This window comes from Aethalodelphis obliquidens, unplaced genomic scaffold (assembly GCF_003676395.1).
Source record: "Aethalodelphis obliquidens isolate GAN/ISIS:26980383/991018 unplaced genomic scaffold, ASM367639v1 scaffold9, whole genome shotgun sequence".
NCBI classification, from domain to species: Eukaryota; Metazoa; Chordata; class Mammalia; order Artiodactyla; family Delphinidae; genus Aethalodelphis; species Aethalodelphis obliquidens.
In genome coordinates this window covers 3,528,267-3,549,886 of record NW_020837953.1, presented here as the reverse complement: position 1 = coordinate 3,549,886, position 21,620 = coordinate 3,528,267, and the positions used below count along the sequence as shown (strand labels likewise).

The 21,620-nt window shown below is 38.0% G+C and overlaps 1 protein-coding gene across 6 annotated transcripts in view; it reads right to left on the bottom strand.

The window, feature by feature from the left end:
- Window positions 1–21,620, bottom strand: part of OMA1 (OMA1 zinc metallopeptidase) — an 81,624-nt gene extending 60,004 nt beyond the window's left edge. The window contains exons 1-5 of one of the 6 annotated variants that reach the window (XM_027108382.1): window positions 21,498–21,620; window positions 6,913–7,431; window positions 4,250–4,478; window positions 1,508–1,681; window positions 1,301–1,408 (exon numbers count right to left, since the gene is read on the bottom strand). In XM_027108382.1, the coding sequence (XP_026964183.1) occupies window positions 1,301–1,408; window positions 1,508–1,681; window positions 4,250–4,478; window positions 6,913–7,412 (1,011 nt within the window). In that variant the 5' untranslated portion in view covers window positions 7,413–7,431; window positions 21,498–21,620. Of the gene's footprint in view, window positions 1–1,300; window positions 1,409–1,507; window positions 1,682–4,249; window positions 4,479–6,912; window positions 7,432–11,839; window positions 13,595–13,765; window positions 13,833–21,497 lie in introns of those variants that run through there. The other 5 variants (XM_027108381.1, XM_027108385.1, XM_027108383.1 and 2 more) reach the window with 5 other exon arrangements.

Genomic DNA, 21,620 nt, shown 5'->3' with positions numbered 1-21,620 from the left:
TCTATTTTCCTGTAACTCAGAAGAAATAAAGGAGATAATTACTATTTGCGCTCTAGAATAGCACAACTTTGGCCCACCTCATCTTATTGATACTCTAAGGAAAAGACAGAATTTGAGATGACATTTAGAGGAATTAATAACATTATCATTTCCACTTGCATTTCTGATATATTCACAATCCTTCCACTATTTACCTTTGTGTTTTCAATTAAAAAATACACCTCTCTCTAATCATGTAAACAAATGAGCCATGCACAATTTTTAATGAATAAAAATAAAAATATGAGTAAACAAATATATTATTTTTCTAGATTCACACCAAGTCAAACAGATGTATATTCACAAGGGTATATAAATCTACCTGAATTCTATGATGTATGAGAAAAGTGCTGCCAACAGCCGGGTAACTGTGGGAAGAGGAAGCAGTGCCAGACTTGCAAACAGAAAACCTTGATTACAGTTCCAATTCCGCCAGTTTGTCACGTTAGTCATGTTTTTAAACATTAGAGACCTCGTGTATAATATAGCAGCAGTCCCCAACCTTTTTGGCACCAGGGACCGGTTTCATGAAAAACAATTTTTCCACAGACAGGGTGGGGGGATGGTTCAGGGGGTAATGCGAGCGATGGGGAGCGGCAGATGAAGCTTCGCTCACCCGCCTGCCGCTCACCTCCTGCTGTGCAGCCCAGTACCAGTAGACGGCCTGGGGTTTGAGGACCCCTGTAATATAGGGATATTAAATACCTACCTCATGAGGATAGTATTAAAATTATGAATGAGAAGGTATTAAAAAACTCAGTAAACTGTAAAATGGCAAGGTATCATTATTATTACTCTGCATTAATTATACATGGCATATCATTCTAGACATTTTCAAAGATGCTCTAAGCTATCCTCTGAGAATGAATAAAGAAGTAAGAAAACATTTACCACTTGAATAGTAATATCACTTTCCTACAGTTGATTTGCTGACTAGATTCTAAGTATGTTAATAATTATGGAAAGTTTAAAATCTAATTTGAAATAATTACAGGTTGAGAATAATCACTTCTTAGCAAAAAAGACAGATGATAAAAATAGTATTTAACAGAAACACTAATTATTCAGTATAAAACACTAAAGATGATAAAAATTCTCAAAATTAGCCAATCATACTTTCTCAGGTAACAGAATAAGTCAATTATTAAAAACTAAAATTCCATCATAAAAAATAACTGAAAAGATTCAGTTCTCTAAAAGATTTAACTTGCTAATTTCAAAGGAGTGTTTCAACAACTGAACATTCATTTTAGGTACTTACGGCATGTTCAAGTACTGCATGTGCTATTTCATGGCCCAGAAGGAAGGACAGCTGATGAATATCAGTCACACTATTTAAAAGCCCAGTGAAGATAAACACTTGTCCGTTCTGCACCATAATGAAAATAATGTAAGGAATTAGAACAACATAAAAAACAAGGACGTTAAATTTAACAATTAAAAATTAGGCTGGGTAACATTTACGTACTGGAAGCACAAAGGCATTTATATCTGGGGAATCAACCACGTGAATTATCCAATTGATCTCAGAGATCCCTGGAATATCTTTATTGCATTCAATTAAATGATGAACCACTTCTTTAACAGCCATGTATCGGGTGTCTTTCTCAGTTAGCATATCATTTTTAAATTCTTCCATCCACTGAAAGATTAAAAAGAAAAGTAGTCTCTAAGAGAGTGTTAGCTCTACAAAATTTTTATGTTGCTTTAAGGAGTGCTATATGGCACTTGCTGTTGAACACTTTAATTTCTAAATATGTAAAAATATGCACATATTAAATACTCAAAAAATTTCAAATTTGAATTATTTATGCAAAGGCAATCTGGTTTCTCACAAAGAGAATAAATTCTAATAACTAAGATTTTTCATATAAATTGGTTGAAATAAAAATTCACTCATCTTTTCTATTAGCCTATAAACAAATAAAATGCTTAAATATTATTTCTAACTTCCTAAATATTTTAGAAAACAAAACATTGCCTAGAGAACAGAAAGATTTCATATAAGAAAGTAAAATACAAAAGAAAATTACTTTCATAACATACTGAATAGAAAAACACCCTATACTTATTAAGAAAGTTAAACTTCTGCCAAAAAAGGACACTTCATTAATTTTAAAGCGCTTTAGCCAGATAGATTGAAATTACTAAACTTTTAGAACTAATGGGCATATCATTTTCTCTATATTATGCTAATTAAGACTAACCACCATATGAAGACACTTTTTCTGAAGCTATATTCATGAGACTCTTACAAGTGTACTTCGAAAAGTGAGGATGTTCTTAAAATATTAAATTTCCATAAAATGTATAATTTCTTTCATATATGAATCAAGAAGTTCGTAACCTTCCTCCTTGAGATGCATTAAAAACATGATTTTATAGAATATGAATTTGAAAGTCTTTATATAGCATTTTTTAAAAGCACAAGTCACCAGTGTAAACTGTCTGAAACAAAGAAAAACACTGAAGTAGATACAACAAACAAAATTATATGTAATTACAGTACTTTATAATAATCCCATAAGAGCATGTGTTTGAATTTTCATAACCAACAGGTATTACATTTGTAGGCTAAAAAATAAGAAAAAAAATATATGTACATGTATATAATTTTTTAAAGCTTCTTAGTGATATAAATGGTAGAAGATAACACTAATTTAACACTAGGCCTTTCTCAATCTTAACAGAACACTTTCCTCAAACTTGCTTCTAACTAGACTATTCTAAGAAACATCTCAAATCTCTGTATAAACTGTATAGAAGAGATTGGTCTTATCTTTATTAAGAACAATCTTTTTAGTGAAAAACCATTGTTATTTCCTTTTTTATGGTAACTTTCCATTAACAAACTCAGAAGCTCAACTGAAATAAAAATCTAACCATGACAAAGCTGTCAAGTGAGGTTATAAATTCCACAAATATTAATTGAGCATATACAGGCGCACCTCAGAGACACTGTGGGTTCAATTCCAGTTCTCGATATCTTTAATGAGATATTCACCACAAAGTGAATATCTTAGTAAAGTGAGTCACATGAATTTTTGGTTTCCCAGTGCATACTGTGTGCAACAGCATTATGTCTAAAAGAAACAATGTACATATCTTAAAGAACACCTTATAGCTAAAAAATGCTAACCATCATCTAAGCCTTGAGCAAGTCATAATCTTTTTTGCCTAACAAATATAATAATAATGAAAAGCCTTGAAATATTGCAAGAATTACCGAAAAGTGACCTAGAGATATGAAGTAAGCAAATGCTGTTGGAAAAATGGCGCCGATAGACTTGCTTGACACAGCGTTGCCACAAACCTCCAATTTTTAAAAATGCAACATCTGCAAAGTGTAATAAAGCAAAGAACAATAAGATGAGGTTTGTCTATACTGTTTATGTGCCAAGCACGAGAGATAGAAAGATGATCCGTCCTCAAGGAACTCACTAGTGGTATAAAATGTTTAACTACTTGAGTGACTATACTTTCCAAGGAGGTTAAGACTTCTGAATTCCAACTTTATTTTGCATTCAAAAAATATAATAAAAGCCAAAATTGACGTGTGGGAGGGGGAGAGAATATCTTATTCTACTTTATTTTCAAGGTACAAAAATTCAAATTACAGATCTATTTATTCAAAAAAATATATACTAAGCACTACCTTGTACACTGTGCCAGTACTTAAGATGAAATGATAAACAGAATAGACAGGGTCTCTGACCCCCTGGAGCTAGTCTAGAAAGGGAGACAGATCAACAGATAAATAATTATGCAAATAATTATGGTGTTACCCTCACGATAAGTGTTTTAAAAGAAAAGGACAGTATGCAAAGAGAAAAGTAGGAGACCTAGCCCCAATATAGCCAAGCACAGAGCATAGCTACAAATGACTAATTCATAACGCAGTCTGTATGAAGGATACGCCCTAGAGCCTAACGTAGCCACCCTGCCTAACCCAGTCAGGATAATCAAGGAAGGCTTTCCTAAGAAAGTGACATTTAAGGTGACATGTGATGAACAGGAGTTAGCTGGGTGATACAAGGAAAGGCAATGTAGGCAGTAGGAATACTAAGCATGAAAGGTCTGAGGCCTTTTGGAAAAAATGCTAATTTGCTATCGGAGATTAAATTAAAAACTAGTGCATCTTTCATAAGAAACCTTCCTCCTTTGAGTATTACATCAAGCAATGTAGTTAAAAACAATTCTTTCTACTTACTGCTTCATATTCCAGTTCTGATAAAAGTCTGAAATGTTCTTTCCCCAGTAATAGAAGCTTGCTCCTTCCTGTGACTGGACTCACTTCCAGGTGTGTAAAATAAAATACTACAAAAAGCAATCCAAAACTACTCAAACCAAGGAATAACTTCCATTTATTCTTCCTTACACTTTCTTTAAATAGTTCCTTCTTGTTAGGAGGAAGTGCCTGCCACCATTTCCTTATGCCCCTGGAGCAAAAAGAAAAATTCAAAGTTCTGATAATAGAATCAGTACATATCACCAAAACTTAATGCTTATGCTAAAATTCTGTCATCAAATACTCGAATTTTTACATTTTTCTGTATAGATGGTTTTTTCAATTTTTAAAAATTCTTAGCTAAATGATGAAAATGTAATCAATTATATGGAGCTACAGTTAAAATTCTAATGCTCATTTGAATTTTCTTCAGTTATTTTAAAGGTAAACGCTAAATGAGAAGCTGTTTTACTATAACTACCATTAATATTTATTGACTGTTCAGCACATTCAAGGTACTCTTCTAATGCTATACGTATATCACCTCATTTAATCTTCATAATAATCTTGTTACAGAAGAGAAAATTGAGACTTAAGAGAAGTTAAACAATTTATACAAGGTTGTAGAGTTAATAAGAGGAAAATAAGGCAAGGAAGGCAATATAATAGGGATGAATTGCCCAGATAAACATCTGAAGGCGTTATGGTACAACAAATCCATACCTTTAACCACCACTGCCCCCACTGCTCGTCAGACATCTGAGACAATCTGCCAGTACTTCAGTAAGGTACAAGGGAAACTATCTCAGCACTGATTTTAGAAACAAATATTGCTCAGTAGCAGAAACTCTACTAACCCCTCAAGAACATGACAAAGGAGAGGTAATAAAAAGAGCATAAGCACTGTAAATACGGAAATGAGAGATTTTATAGATAACATCTGGGGAGGTCCAATTCTACCAGGCAACAATAGACTCTCTCCTGCTTATTAGGGTTCATGGACATTTTGACAACCAGTAATGTTTTCAGCGCTGGAGCAGAACTTTTTCCCTATGAGTTCATCTGTGAAATTACAACAAGAATTTAAAATATATACATCATTCTCTTGACAAAATTTATTTTATAAAATAACTTCTTTGAGTTATCTTAATCTTGTTAAGTGACACACCTAAAATGCCTTTAAAGTGTTTCAACCTAAAAAGATTCAGATCAAACTATGAAGTATACTCATTTCCAATTTAAAAGTTTATGACATTATCATTTAAAATGTATGAAAACATATCCTAAAATAAAATTTTAGGTGATTTACAATAGTAATATCAACAAAAGGTTAAAAATAAATAATTTAAAAGGATGAAAAAGAGTTATTGGCCCAAGAACTTGGGCTGAGTTGTGACAAAGATTCTCTCCTACCCCGAACTCTACTCAGACTCCCCTGAACTCTTTTTCAAATAGGCCTTGTCTTTTGGACTACTGTGTTCACCTCGGCATTGTCCAATTTTAGCAAGAATCCTGCTAGGTCAATTAAGTCAGAATCCTTCATCCTCCATATCAGATCACAATACCCAGTCTGTCCTTACCATTCATCATCCCCCAGGTGATATCTGATCACCCTCACCTGCCTTCAGCAATAACTCTAGTAGGTCAGTTTGGGTGGAATCCCCCCTTGCTCCTGATGTTTCCTCTCTGTAGTTTTCCATCTACCAACCCCCACCCTGCCCACATATCCCACGGTGTATTCAGAGCTGACTCTGGTTCTATGCAGAAGAAGTTTTCTCCTACTGTAGAAGTTCTGAATAAAATCTGTTTTTACTTCTTTAACTATTGTCTAGCTCTGGCTTTCTTTGATAGTCATTACTTAAATCGAGAGCTAAATTAGCTGAATATTTTCTGAGTGCCAAAGCCTAGTCATAAAGAACACAATAAATTACAGAGTACAGGTCCTTGATTTTTGATAAAAAGAAAACTGGGTTGGTTAGTATGGAAGTAAGAAGGCTAGAAGGCACTTCATAGTTATCAAACATAAGAAAAGTTTATAACGAGACAATACTTTACCTTTCTTCAATCTTCATGGAGCAAATAAGAGAAAACAGAATTATGAGGGGGAGTTTTAAATTAAATATGAAGTATTACTTAGCTGAAAAAAAACATTATTATAAAGGATCACAAAGAGAAAATAAAGATTTGTCGGAAACAGAATAGAAAAATAAATAAATAAATAAAAAATACTAATTAAGAGTTAACGTGGCTAGGAATGAGCCCTTTCTTAAGTAAGCAAAGTTCTTCAGTTTCATGCTCCATTGTCTCAAACTCCATGAACTAAAAAGGAATGCTTGTAAGTACAGTTCTTATACGTGAGTTGTAACAAACATTTCTGATTCTTGTAATCATAAATATAAGACCTTTTAAATAGTGTCTATATAAAATATACAAGAATAATTTTTAAAGATCACATTTCTGTACTATAATATGCAGTAGATGATTTTAAGATTATTAAGGCATACATAAAAAAACTGAGTAGAACCAACTGTTTAGAAACTGAATTCTGAGCTAATTATGGGAAGGAAATCTATAAAGTTTTCTTTAAAAATGAGTTTTACAGATACTTTTTAATATAAGAGTTTATATTTTAAAGAGCATTTTACCTGCCCACAATGATAGCCAGTAGCTTCTGCACTGGTTTAAGAATCATCAACAAGAGAGGAACCGGAGCAGCTTGAAACCGTGGAGAAGTATGGAAACTCCTGATGTCTCTTGTGTGTAAACAGTTTAGAGGATGCACCACTGAAAGCGCAGGAACTACTAGAACGTCTTTCATCAGTAGCTGTCTTGAGAAAGAGTTATTCCACGCAGTACATTTTTGGGTAATCATCCAAGTTTCCTTACTTCTGGTGCTCAAGAGGAAGCCTGTTCTTTTGTTATTAAAAGTCCTACAGAAATGAACGTTTTCAGGCAAAAATGTCCATCTATCACCCTGATTTACTCCCAGGCCCAGAGACTTATTTACTATATTGTTAATTTTCACTTGATGACAGTCCAGTGAGGTTACAGCTTGTGTGTTACGTTTTCTCCAGCTGGTCAGTAAATTAAATCGGAAGAAAACACAGTTTCTAGCAGCAAACTGCAGTCCACAGATGAAGCTCATCTTTGTTTTGCTTGATTATCTGGAACACAAAATATAAACTATAAATATCTAAGCAAAATACTCATTACGAAACTGGGAATATAACACTTATGAAAAAGGTGTTCTTCCTTTAACACATCTCTGACTAAATTACCTTGGGTTTCAACTCACTGCCCCCTGCAGCAACTCCTCTTAACAATAAAAACCAAAGAGGTTTTACTAACTTTTAACTCAACAACATGTACTTTCAAAATTTGGATTTTTTTCTTCGTTTCATTTTTTAATTTTAGTTGGGGGAGTCTATTTTTATTTTAACAGCTAAATTAGTTGGGGAATAAGAAATGGATTAAACAAAAACAGCACTAAGTTTCAGCAATTGGCAGTAATGGGGGGAAAGAGTATTTAATGGAATAGTAAAGTCTAACATAAAATGCATTTTTAAAAATACAGATTTGTGGGACTTCCCTGGTGGTCCAGTGGTAAAGAATCCGCCTTACTATGCAGGGGAAGCAGGTTCGATCCCTGCTCCAGGAACTAAGATCCCACATGCCGTGGGGTAACTAAGCCCGCACACCACAACTACTGAGCTAGTGTATCTCAACTAGAGCCCACTGTGCCACAATTACAGAGCCCACGTGCCCTGGAGCCCAAGCACCACAACTAGAGAGAGAAAACCCACACGCCACAACTAGAGAAGCCCACACACTGCAACAAAAGATCCTGCACACCTCAACAAAGACCCTGTATGCCGCAACTAAGACCTGATGCGGCCAAAAAAATAAAAAATAAAAATAAATTAAATAAATAAATATTTTTTAAAAAAACTAAAAAAAAAGTATGCAAAAATAAATAAATAAAAATAAAATACAAATTTGTTCCTTTCAAATATAATACTGGCACTTCTGATTCAGGTCAATACAGAGTAAAAGGGACTTATCCTGTCACTGAAAATAACTAAAAGAACAGAAAGAATATGTAGACCTAAATAGACATTTTTCCAAAGAAGGCACACAGATGGCCAACAGGCACATGAAAAGATGCTTGACATTGCTAATTATTACAGAAATGCAAATCAAAACCACAATGAAGTATCACCTCACACTGGTCAGAAGGGCCATCACCAAAAAGTCTACAAACAATAAATGCTGGAGAGGGTGTGGAGAAAAGGGAACCCTCCTACACTGTTGGTGGGAATGTAAATTGATACAGCCACTGTGGGAAATAGTATGGAGCTTCCTTAAACTAACAGAGCTACCATATGATCCAGCAATCCCACTCCTTGGTACATATTCATAAAAGACGAAAAGCCTAATTCAAAAAGCTACATGCACCCCAATGTTCATAGCAGCACTATTTGCAACAGCCAAGCCATGGAAACAACCCAAGTGCCCATCAACACAATGGAATATTACTCAGCCATAAAACAGAATGAAATACTGCCATTTGCAGCAAGATGGATGGACCCAGAGAATATTATACTTAGTGAAATAAGTCAAATATTATATATCATCATGTATATTTAGAATCCAAAAAAATAATACAAATGAGTCTATATACGAAACAGAAACAAATTCACAGACATAGGAAACAAACTTATGGTTGTTGGGGAAAGGGAGGGGGGAGGGATAAATTAGGAGTATGGGATTAACAGTTACAAACAGCCATACATAAAACAGATAAGCAACAAGGACTTTCTGTATAGCGCAAGGAATTATATTCAACATCTTGGAATAACCTATAACGGAAAATAATCTGAAATATATACACACACACAAACTGAATCACTTTGCTGTACACCTAAAACTAACACAATATTGTAAATCAACTATACTTCAATTTAAAAAAAAACAGAGACAATAAGTAAAACAATGGTTTCAACATACTGAACATCAGGCAATGAAGAACAGTCATCCCTGAGAAATGGGAAACAAATTAGGCGAGCCCTACAACTGCCCCAGCCTTCTGCCTGGAGAGAGTTTCTAGGCCACCATGCAAAGAGGGGAAACCTAGCATAGCCCAATGGTCCTCCTAAATTAAAGAGATGAAGCTGGGAATTCAAGGATATTAAACTAGTTATACATATTGCATATGTTTAAGAAGTTAAAGGAAAGTTTGGACATGTTATGTAGAGACATGGAATATATTTTTTCAAAAGATGGACACTGAATTTCTATATTTGAAAACTATAATGTCTTAGATAAAAATTACACTGGATGAGACTAACACCAAATTAGACATTGTATAAATAAAGACTTATGAACTGACGTATCAATAAAAAACTATCCAAAATGAAATGCAGAGAGAAAACAGACTTTAAGAAATGCATACAGCATCACTGAGGTGTGGGATAACTCAAGTGACCTGATATATGTGTAAATGGAGACCCTGAAAAGTGGAGAGGGATAGTAGACAGAAAAAAAAAAAAAAAAACTTGAAAAAATAATGACCAAAATTTTCCAAATTTGATGAAAACTGTAAACCCACAAATCCAAGAAGTTTAACAAACCACACACACAGGAAACACAAAAGAAACTACTTCAAGGTATATCAAATTTCTTAAAACCAATGAAAGAGAAAATCTTAAATTTGACACCTTGGATTAAATGGATACATTCATTGAAAAATACAAACTACCAGAGCTCACTCAAGAAGAAATAAACAACCTGAAGAGCCCTATACCCAATTTTTAAATTGAATTTATAGTTAAAAACCTTCCCACGAAGAAAGCTCCAGAACCAAAAGGCTTCACTGGGGAATTCTACCAAACATTTAAAGAAGAAATAATAATAATTCTATATAAACTCTTCCAAGAAATTAAAAAGGAATAGTTTGCAACTCCTTCCATAAGACCAGCACTACCCTGATACCAAAGACAGAAAAAAAATTACAAGAAGACTATAGAATAATATCCCTCATGAACATAGATACAAAAATTCTTAATAATATTCAGGAAATCTAATTCAAAAATATATTAAAAAGACAATACCTCATGACCAAGTGAGGTTTGTCTCAGGAATGCAAGGTTGAATAAAAATTCAAAAATCAATCAATGTAATTCACCCTAACTGAAGAAAGAAACACTACATGATCATCTCAAAAGACACAGAAAAAGCAATGGATAAAATCCAACAACCAACCCTGATAAAAACTCAGTAACTAGGACAGCTACAGGAACCTATAGGCAACAGTACGTTTATTGGTGAAAGATTATACTTTCCTCCTCAGATCAGGAGCAAGGCAAAGATGTCTGCTCCCACCACTCAACACTCAACATTATACTGGAGATGCTAGGCAGTGCAACAGAATTAAATAAATAGATACATAACTAACTAAATAAATGGCATCCAGATAATAAAGAAGTAAAATGATCTTTATTCCTAGATAACATGACTGTCTATCCAGGAAATCCAAAGAAATCTACAAAAAAAACCTATTAGAATGAGTTTAAGGTGGCAGAATACAAGAGCAATACACAAAAACACTAGCAAGTGAGAGAAGCCAGACTCATACACAGGAAAAAAAATACACAGGAAAGGACACTACTCTCTCTCCAAAAATCATGCTCTATGATTTCAGCTTTATAATATAAACTGAAGTTTATATATATATAAACTAACTATATATAACAATATATAGTTAGCAGACTAATTTATACTTATAGAGAAATCAGAGGATGGAAACGTAAAGAGGGGCAAGAGGAGGGATTACAAAGTTTGGGGGGGCAACTAAAATGTTCACTATTGTGGTTGTGTTGTTGGTTTCATAGATATACACGTAAGTCAAAACATGCACAGTTTAAATATGTCCAATTTATTGTATATCAACTATACATTAAGCTATTTTTTTAAAAGGTACTGAAAAGAGACAACCAAATGCAATGTGTGAACTCTGATTAGATCCTAATTTGAAAGAAAAAAATTTGTTTTAGAAGACAACTGGAACTATTGGGGTAATTTGAATATGAATTTGCTTTTAGGTTATTTTAGATAAGTACTGCTTATTTTCTTAGGTGATAAAGATGTGGTTATGTAGGTGGATATCTTATACCTGAAATGCTTGCTCAACTCTCTTTTCATGATGAATAAAACTTTCAAATTTTATAATAAAAATACATTCAGACATACACACAGGACATAAAGGCAATACAGAAAAATACTAACAACCTTTGTATCTAAGTGGTGGTTATGTATGTGCTCATTAAATTTTTTTTCAGTTTTTTTTAGTGTTTCAAATCTTCATAATAAAAGTTGCAGGGAAAAATACATAAATCTAACTCAGTCTAGGCTAATACAATATTATCTGGAAAGATGCTTCAGAACATCAATTTTCATAAATAGTATTATCTATACATCAAATTATTTGAAAATTACTCAAATTTTTTACATACTCAGTAATGCTTAAAACACACTAGTATATACAAATATAAGTAAATCTAAAGGAATACACACCAAACCATTCACAGTGGTTATTTGGGGTGGCAGGATGATGGTTGTAAGGGATTCAGTATTTCCATCTCATATATTTCCGTGCTGTTTAAACTTTTACAGCATATGTTATTACTTTTGTAAGCCCCAAATCAATAAAGGCAACTATATTTGTAATTACCATTGATTTCCATGGGCTTCAATAAACTGCATATTGCAGACCAAGCCCCTCATAATACCACCTCCCACTGTTTCTCCAGGCACCTTCCCTACCCCTCCTTCACCCATTCCGAAGCTCCAGACCCACTGATTTACTTACACCTCTCAGAAAAGAAAAGCTCTCATCTGTCTGTGCAGGTCTATTTACACTGCTTAGCTCTGTTCACATGTCAAGCAAACTCCTGCTCACAGCTCACAACTAACGTGAAATTTAAAGTATTCTACTGACACAGAAGTTAGCAAAAGCCCCAAACACTGTATGTAGTACATATATAAGCAAAAACGCTATCATTTATACCACCTACAAGTGTCACTTGAAACAGAAATAGTGCCTGATATTTTGTAATCCCTGCTGTATCCTTAAGAAAGGGTAAAGAATGGGAGAAGAAAACTATACATTTTCAAAGATCCAATCACTAGACTACACAGAGCAGAAGAAAGAATCAGGGCTGACACATCCTCTTCAAAGAACTGTAGCAGGTCAACAAACATAGCTGGCAGACTTCCAGGATTACTAAATTAATGATGTGAGAAAACTAAACAATTTGGATTGTTAGCCTCTACGAACATTTCAGATCCTTAATTCTTTAAGTACCATCTCAGAATGAGCAAGTACAGCGCTCACTGGCACTCACAGCTGAAGCCTGGAAGACAGTTTTAACAACTCTTCTGAAAGTGACTATTTCTTCCCTAGTTTCTATGGAAACAGCTGTCAGATTGGCAAAAATAGCACATGTACTTTAAAATAATCATTCAAGCAAAGTACACACATGATGGAAGGCTTAAAAAATAATAATAAATTAGAAGGCAACAGAGTTGGTTCTTAAGCTTCCAAATGCCAGACTGCACCCCTTCACCACAGCTGAGAATGATGGATATGAACCCAAATCCTTTTCGTGAGGGTTACATGGCATGGGTCAGAGTCACCATAGTTGTTCAATCCCTGAATTCCCAATGAAGTATTTTCATCTCCCTGGACTAAAATTTCTCATTGAGCACTGCATGGCACAACACAACTGCTGTTCCACTTTACGCAGGCAAGTGACATTATTTAAGGAGCACAAAAAGTGAATTTGTAGACAAGTTCATGAAGAAATTATTTAAATACCCTACAACTGTTGAGACAGGTAATTTCCTATTTTTCACTGCGGGGTTTGGGTAGGAAAACGTTTACTTTCTCTGCTTTAAGAGGGACAGGTAAAAGAGAGGGTTTGAGTCTCAAGATGACAAAAGCGGCTGGAAGAGATTTTCTACGGGTGAAGGTGTCACTGTGACGCACACGATACTGCGGTAAAAAGAACCACAACTTTTAAAAAAGCGCCGCTAATGAGAAGGCTGGGAGGAGAGGGAGCTTATCTTCCCGGAAAAATGCAGCCACCTGCCTATTTGCAACTCCCGCGCTGCCAGGGTAACAACCTTGGGTCCCCGCAGTTCAACACCAGGACGGGATCAGGCGGGACAAGGAGACTTTACTGCCACGTCCTCCTTTCCCACTCGCCCTCTCCCCCGACTTCACACGCCGCCCTCGTGCTTCACTCCAGCCCGGCTCCCCGTCGTCCCTCCTCCACCCCAGGCCTCGCCACCCCAACCCAACCGAGCCCCCAAGTGTCCCCGCTCCTAACCCCAGCGCCCCTCCAAGCTCCCTCCACCCCAACTCCCGTACTCGGCCCCCTCCCCTGGGCCCGGCCCACTCTTAATAGCCGTGCAAAGGCGTCCCCAACCAGGACAGACCCTAGCAGTGGCGAAAGCGAAGGTTCCTCTGACCCGACCTATGCGCAAGCGTACGCCCCGCCAAAGAAGCCCAGCCTCCTCACTTCCTGCCCTCGCCTCGGACGTGGACGCCTTTGGCTCCGCCCACAGCGGGTAGTCAATACACCCGCCCAGAGTCTTCCTCCCAGAGGGCCCCGATCCCTTACGAACTGTGGCGCTCTAGCGCCCCCGCGTGGCCGGAGGAGGGACGTGGCTGCAGGCAGAGCTGCTCGCCTGGAAACATCTTCACTTGCTCAGGTCTTGGAACCTGACTTGGGTCCATCTAATGAGTGATCCAGGCAAGGCTGTGCCTGCTGTAGATTCTAAGGCAGTGCTGACCAAAAGGAAGGAGATTCGAGGGCTGCCAAAAGGCTAAGGTTTCTTGGTTCAGAAGTTGCCCTGATAGAAGTAGTCTTTGGGCTGTGAAAACTGTTTTCACATGGCACATCCTAAGGAAGATGAAGAATAACCTGAAGCATCTGGAAGATAGTTGAAAATAGCTGGCTACAAAGTGATGTGTATAGTACACTTCATTCATTCCACCAAAAAGTATTTACTGGGCACCAAGTGCCTTCCAAGTGCCAGGGAAACAGAGAGCAAGACAGACCCTACTTTCATGGAGCTTATATCATAGTGAAGAACGAGACAACAAGCAAGTAAACAAGTAAATAAATAAGATATCAGATATTGACATGATCCCATAATTTCAAAGTCAGTTTGTTATATTTATATTCTATGCACAATGAAGAACATCCTAAAGGATGTAAACACTATTTTTAGGTATCACTTTTAGAGCGTTTTAAAGTAATTTTTTCTTTTATCTTGCTTGTCTATATTGTGTAATTTGCCTTTTGCTTTAAAGGAACTATGTTGGCATATCTCTGACCACTGGTTCCCTAAAAACTGAAGGGGCAGTTCCCTGAATCTTCATGGGCTTATCTCCCACCCTCTGAAGTGCATGTTTCTTACCAAGGTTTCCAGTATACTAGCCACCTCTTGCTCATCCTGCCTGATTAGCATGATGTCATCAATGAAACAGGTGTGACATTCTGTGGGTTGACCAGGTGGTCCAGATCCTGTACTATGATGGATCACAGAGCTGACACAACAGCTGTGATCAGGGCTATTACATGATTAGGTCTGCAGTAGTTTGTAAGCCATCCTCCTGGTTTCTGAAGGGGCCAGACAGGCAAACTAAATGGAAATATGACAGGGACGACCATCCTTTGGGTTGTTCATGGGCATTAACTCCACCATCATCCCCCGCTTCCCCTTGGATGAAATACAGGTTTTGATTTACTATCTCGACTTGAAAGGGAGGGGACAGTTTCAGAGGCTTTCACTTGGTCTTCCCCACATGAGAACTCGAGGCCAAGGACCTAATGTGGGGCTTCCTTCAGCTTCCCAATATATATACTCCCAGTTATGCACTCAGAGTCTGGGGAAATGACCACTGGGTGGGTCTATAGGCCCAGGGACCCACTGTAAGCTGGATGTTATCCAGGACTCCGCTTATTACCTGACCCCTAAAAGTCCCCAGTCTTAGAGAGAGGACTTGATAACACTTGGATTTCTGAGTAACAGGATCCTTTCAGACCCTGGGAAATGTCTGGGTATTCCTCTTTTCCCAATATATAGTCAGCTGAGAAAATGGTCATAGGCCATGGGGCAATCATTACTGTAAATACTTGTTTCAGTGTTTTAGGGTTCTTCTTCCTAGGGACCCAGCCACCTCTTTGGTCAATGGGTTCTGTGGTCTGGGTCTGAAAATTGACTCAGATGTGAGAATTAAGCAAAGAACATGACTTTTTATTGGGGTAACAACTCTGAGCCTCCTGTTCCTCCATTCTTTTCTTTTTTTAATTTAATTTAATTTAATTTTATTGGCTGTGTTGGGTCTTTGTTGCTGTGCGCGGGCTTTCTCTGGTTGCGGCGAGCGGGGGCTACTCTTCCTTGTGATGTGCGGGCTTCTCACTGCAGTGGCTTCTCTTGTTGCAGAGCATGGGTTCTAGCCGCGTGGACTTCAGTAGTTGTGGCACGTGGGCTCAGTAGTTGTGGCACGCGAGCTCTAGAGCGCAGGCTCAGTAATTGTGGTGCACAGGCTTAGTTGCTCCGCGGCATGTGGGATCTTCCCGGGCCAGGGCTCGAACCCATGTCCCCTGCATTGGCAGGTGGATTCTTAACCACTGCACCACCAGAGAAGCCCTGTTCCTCCATTCCTGTGTCTTTCTGGTCATAGATGTTAAGCAGAACCAGTTGGCGGCCCATCTATGTTTTCCCCTAGGGACACCTTGTATTATTAAATACCTTCACAACCTCTGTGGATCAAGCCCCCTAAGGCTGCTCCCTTGACCTTGCCAGCTGTTATAGTAATCACAGCCCCCAGACTTCTGGTGGTTAAAGCCACCACCTGGCTTCTATTACTTCAGGATGCTATCATCCTCCTGGATATTATCAAGCCCAGCCCTGTGATTGCTTCTCTTACCATCATCCCTAGCTGGTACTCGTCTCATCAGTGCCTTCCTTACTGTCTTTGTATACTATCTGTCTTTTGGGCCTCCAGTGGAACATAATCCTCTGTCTGATCTTCTGGCTCCACAAAATAAATCATTCCAGCAAGCCCACTTCCCTTGGGCTTTTCTTTCCTTCTTCTAGAGTCTGCCAGAGCAATTCAGATGGCTTCCTCTCTGGAGATTTCCCTTGGAAGACACCTGCCTCATCCAAGAATATGCCTTCTCTCCAGGGACAGTGCACATCCAATGACTGGTTAATCTGGGGGGACAAAGGCCTGACCCTTGGATTTTAATTGAGGACAACCCTTCAGGGCCATCCCAGGTCTCCATGGGACTGGCGGAGAAGCCCCACTTCTTCTGCCCAATCCTCTTTCCCTTCCTCTCCAGCAACTCTGCACACAAAGAATTCTTTCAGAATCTGTTTCTGGGGAACCCAACCGAAGGCAACTCAGTTTTCTCCGGAAGTAGAAGCTGCTTTGATACAGAAAGACTTTCAATCTCACCTCCTAAAGGAAGTACTGGAAACTGAATACTGAATTAAAGGAGAGACTAACTCTGAAGAATTATGAGGGATGAATTGTTTTAGCACCAGGCGTAGACAGAAGCTCAACAGACAAGAGGACTCTGCTGATCTAGATTCGGGCTGACAGCCAGGTGAGATGAGCACAGGATTTGATGAGGGTCACATATTTGATTGTCTGCAAGGCACAGGCAGTCTTGACTTAAAGTGGCCTTTCCTTTTTCTTGAATACGTGCTAGGCCTGACTGTTCCAGATGTTGGAGATGGCTGGCTCTGCATCTGAAATGCCCCCCCACATAGACAGTTGCCGCATCTTCATTTGCATATTCCACTCCAACAAAAATTAGCTTAGTATTTTCTCCATCCACATTTGACTTTTTAACTTTCCTCTCCTTTTTTACCTTCTTCTTCTCATATAGCATGAACAGGCAGGCCATTTCATTTTTTTAATTTATAACTTATAATTTTTTCTTTCTTTTTTTTTTTGGCCGTGACGCGTGGCATACAGGATCCTAGTTCCCCAAGCAGGGATTGAACCTGTGCCCCCTGCAGTGGAAGCAGGGAGTCTTACCACTGGACCACCAGCGAAGTCCCTTTTCTTTTTCTTTCTTTCTTTTTCTTTTGCCCAAATAGAATTGTCACACCACATTCCAGTGTGTTATTTTTATAAATGGCCACATGGATTGTCATTGCACTAGCTTGCTGACTGCTCTCCGTACCTCTGTCTCATTCCCCTTGTATAAACAGTAGCCAACCAGACCCACTTCCTGAAGTTGGGGGCCAAGAGGGTTCAGTATGGCTCAGCAAGCTCCAGGCTGGGCCCAGGAGGAAGCCACAGCTTGGACACGTCCTTGCTCACTCTCCAGAGGTTAGTTCTCCAGAGATCCCAGCTGAGCACTTTTCTAAGAGTCAGTGCAAACTACTATTTCTTTACTGCACAAGTAAAGTAACACCACAGAAAAGCAAAAAAAAAAAAAAAAAAGTACCCTTAACCCCACTACCCAGAGATAATCACTGTTAACATTTTGATACGTAACCTTCTTGAAAAGCAAAATTAAAATTACTTTAGGACTTCCCTGGTGGCGCAGTGGTTAGGAATCCACCTGCCAATGCAGGGGACGTGGGTTCAAACCCCGGTCCGGGAAGATCCCACCTGCCACAGAGCAACTGAGACCGTGAGCCACAAGTACTGAGCCTGTGCCCTGGAGCCCACGAGCCACTACTGAAGCCCACGTGCCTAGAGCCCATGCTCCGCAACAAGAGAAGCCACCATGATGAGAAGCCCGCGCACTGCAACGAAGAGTAGCCCCCTCTCACCACAACTGGAGAAAGCCCGTGTGCAGCCAAAAATTGATAAATAAATAAAATAATTAAAAAAAAGAAGCAATGTTTAAAAAAAAAACAGAATTAAAAATATAAAATAAAATTACTTTAAATACTTAAAACTTTGATAGGATAAAACATTTCTTACTGTTGTTTTAATGTGCATTCCTTTGATTCCTAACAATGTAAGCAATTTTTTATGCTTATCTGCTCTTTCGAGTTCTTCTTTAGCAAATTGTCTGTTCATGCCTTAACCTGTTTTTCTATAAAAACATTCATTTTTATCTTATCGACTGGTAAAAATATTTTATATATTTAAGAATTGTCTGTCCTTCACGTAGCAAACATTTCCCCTGCTTGACAGTTGCCTTTCAATTTTAATTCATGTCTGCATATATAAATAATTTTTAAAATTGTGGTATAGACAAATCTATCCATCTTTTCATTTTGGTTTTTGCCTTTGAGGTCATATTTATAGTCTGCCTTAATCCCAAAATTATGTATTTACCAATATTTTCCTCTAGTATCAATATTTAATGACTTTGTTCTTAAATCTCTAGTCTACTAGGAATTTATTTTGGTGCAAAGTAGAATAGAAAAATATAGCCTAAAATATTTTCTGAATGATTAGGCCAGTGGAACTTTTCCAAAAGACACATGCATATGCCCTTCCCATGGTGAGGACACCAAGGTAACTACTGTCCCAACAATTTATTGAACAGCCCATCCTTTCCTGACTCAGTTGAAGTGTTGCTTTTGTTACATACTAAATTCTCATAAATACCCACATCTTTTCCTTTGTCTGTCTGTTCTGGCACTAGTATAAGATTCTAATTATTCTAACTTCACAATATAGATTTTATTTTCAAATATTTTCTGGCTCTTCTTATATATTTCACCTTTAAGATGAACTTTAGAAATTTTTTCAAGTCCTCCCCCACCAAAAATGCATTGAGACTTTGATTTTGTTATTGCTGTTGTTTTTAAACTTAGATTAATTTTGAAGAAATTTATATCTTTGCAATGTTGACTCTATCAGTCCAGGAAGCTGGCACATGTCTCCATTTATCCAGGTTTTCTTTTACGTCCCTCCATAAAGTTTTACAGTTTTCTTATATGAGTCAAAGCAGTATACTTTCTAAAGGAACTATAAACTTTGACTTGTCATCTTAAAATTACAGAATATCAGAACTAGAAGGGACTTAAAAATCATCTCAGCATCCCACTCAATCTGTAGCTGAGTTTGCCTCTCAAACAAGCAAAGATATGGGGTGTATTTTGGTGAGATTTTTTGACATGATGACATCATATTATATGTATTTTCTGTGACTTCAGTTTATCGCTTGAACAGCAAGTCTTGGAGAAATTTATATATCAATGTATAGAGATAACTTAATTCATTTTAATCACTGCCTAGTGTTCTATGGAAATGATATTGCAACACTTAACTTATTATTCCCCTGTTGTGGACATTTAAACTATTTCTGTTGTTTTGTTCTTACAAAGAACTCAGCTTACAACCTTGCACCCTAACTAAAAGTTCTCAAAATTCTATAGCACACAACCAGTGCCTGCAAAGGCCCCCTCCTCCAGGTGGCACAACGTCTGTTCAAAGAGAGGCTTTCCTTTGGCTTTCCAGTGTCCTTCAGTTCTGTTCAATAAACATTTAATGAATGGGTGTTGTAGAGTGAGCCCTGGAGTTTTGTAATACCCCAATTTCAACACAATACAATTCATTACTTCAAAAAAATACTTGCTGAGTGCACGCTATGCACCAGGCACTGTGTAGGTGTGAGGGCTCCAGGGAAAATTAACAATCCCCAGCCATTCTTCCGAACTCCAACAATTCCCAAAATAAAAGAGGGATCATTACAACATGGTACCCATTTATTTCTAAGCCCTGGATAATTATTTACCCATTAGACCAGGAGACCAGGCAGCAGATTCTCAAATAATTTGGATAATCCCTTAAATGTGTTGTGAGATGTCCATGCTTATATTCCTATGCTCTTGCACATGCTGTCTTTTCTATGTGGAATGTTGTCTAATTTGGGTTTCCCTCAGAAGGATACCCTGAGACAAGGAATCAAATGTAAGTAATTTATCCGGGAGATGATCCCAGGAAGCCCCAGCTGAGGAGCAGAGAAGTGAGACAGGAAAAGGAAGCAAGCCAATATATGATGCATTAACCAACTAGTTACAGACGGGGTCAAAGGGAGTGGAGTCTCTCTGAAGAGTGTGGGGAGACTATGTAACACACAGAGTTTTCCTAACTGGAGGAGAAAGTCGCCTGGCTATCTATCTACCAACTCCAGCCAGTCATTGGTTGAGTGCTGTCCTGGGGGTGATTAATTCTCTGCACTTGCGGCATCTTGCATATGCTTCTGAGGGATCCAAAAGCCTCAAGAAGAGGGATGCAGATGCTGGCTGTTGCAAGTAGAACCAGCGTGTGCAGAGTTATGGGCCAGACACCAACATCCAGGGAGATATGTGTTGGCACCACTGGCATCTACTACAAATGCCTTTTCTACTGTCACCTGGCTAATGCATTCTTCAAAACACAGGGCAGAAATCACACCCTCCGGCGAGTCCTGCACGCATCTGCAGCAGGCCTGGTGAGTTGCCCCACTTTTCTGTGTACCAGCAGCACTCCATGCTTATGTTTTTCCTACTAAGAGATGGTAAGTGGTGGCTCTGAGACCCAAGCTGGCTCCTGATTCCAAATCCCAGAATGAAACCACTAACACGCTCCCGTACAAGTGAGCCCCTTCACTTGGAGATGCATAACTCCAGTCTCTGCCTCTGTCTTTTTTTTTTTTTTTTTTTGGAAATTTAGAATTTTATTTATTTTTTTATACAGCAGGTTCTTATTATCTGCCTCTGTCTTCATATCACCATCTTCTCTGTGTTTCTGTGTCCTCTCTTCTTATAAGGACACCAGTTATTGGATTTAGGCCCCATCCTAAGTCAGGATGATCTCCTCTCAAGATCCTTAGCTTAGTTAAGATCTACAAAAACTATTTCCAATGGGAATTTGAAGGAGAAAAAGTTCTTCTGTGTGGTTCTTAAATTAATAAAATACTTGACTGGAGCTGCTGGTGGCCCTATTGCCCTAGATGAGGAGGAAGTTGGCCTAGAAAATGAAAGCCAAGCCATAAGCAGAATAAAGATATAAAGAGAGAAACAGAAACCTGACATTATTTGAGCCCTTGGACCCAGCCATGCCTAAAGCTAATACCTGTCCTTCACTTTCCAGTTACATGAGTCAACAAATTCCTTTTGCTTAACTGGTTTGAGTTTAGCTGCTAACAAACACTTGCACCTGAAATAGTTCTTAATACAATCAAGTATTACATACCTGCTTTCCTCCTTGATTGATCCATTTCCCCTTCTCTTCTTCTTATACCTGACGAATTCCTATTTATCCTCAGGTCTCAGTTTAAACTTTCTCAAGTAGACCTTCCCTAAACTGATCCCCACC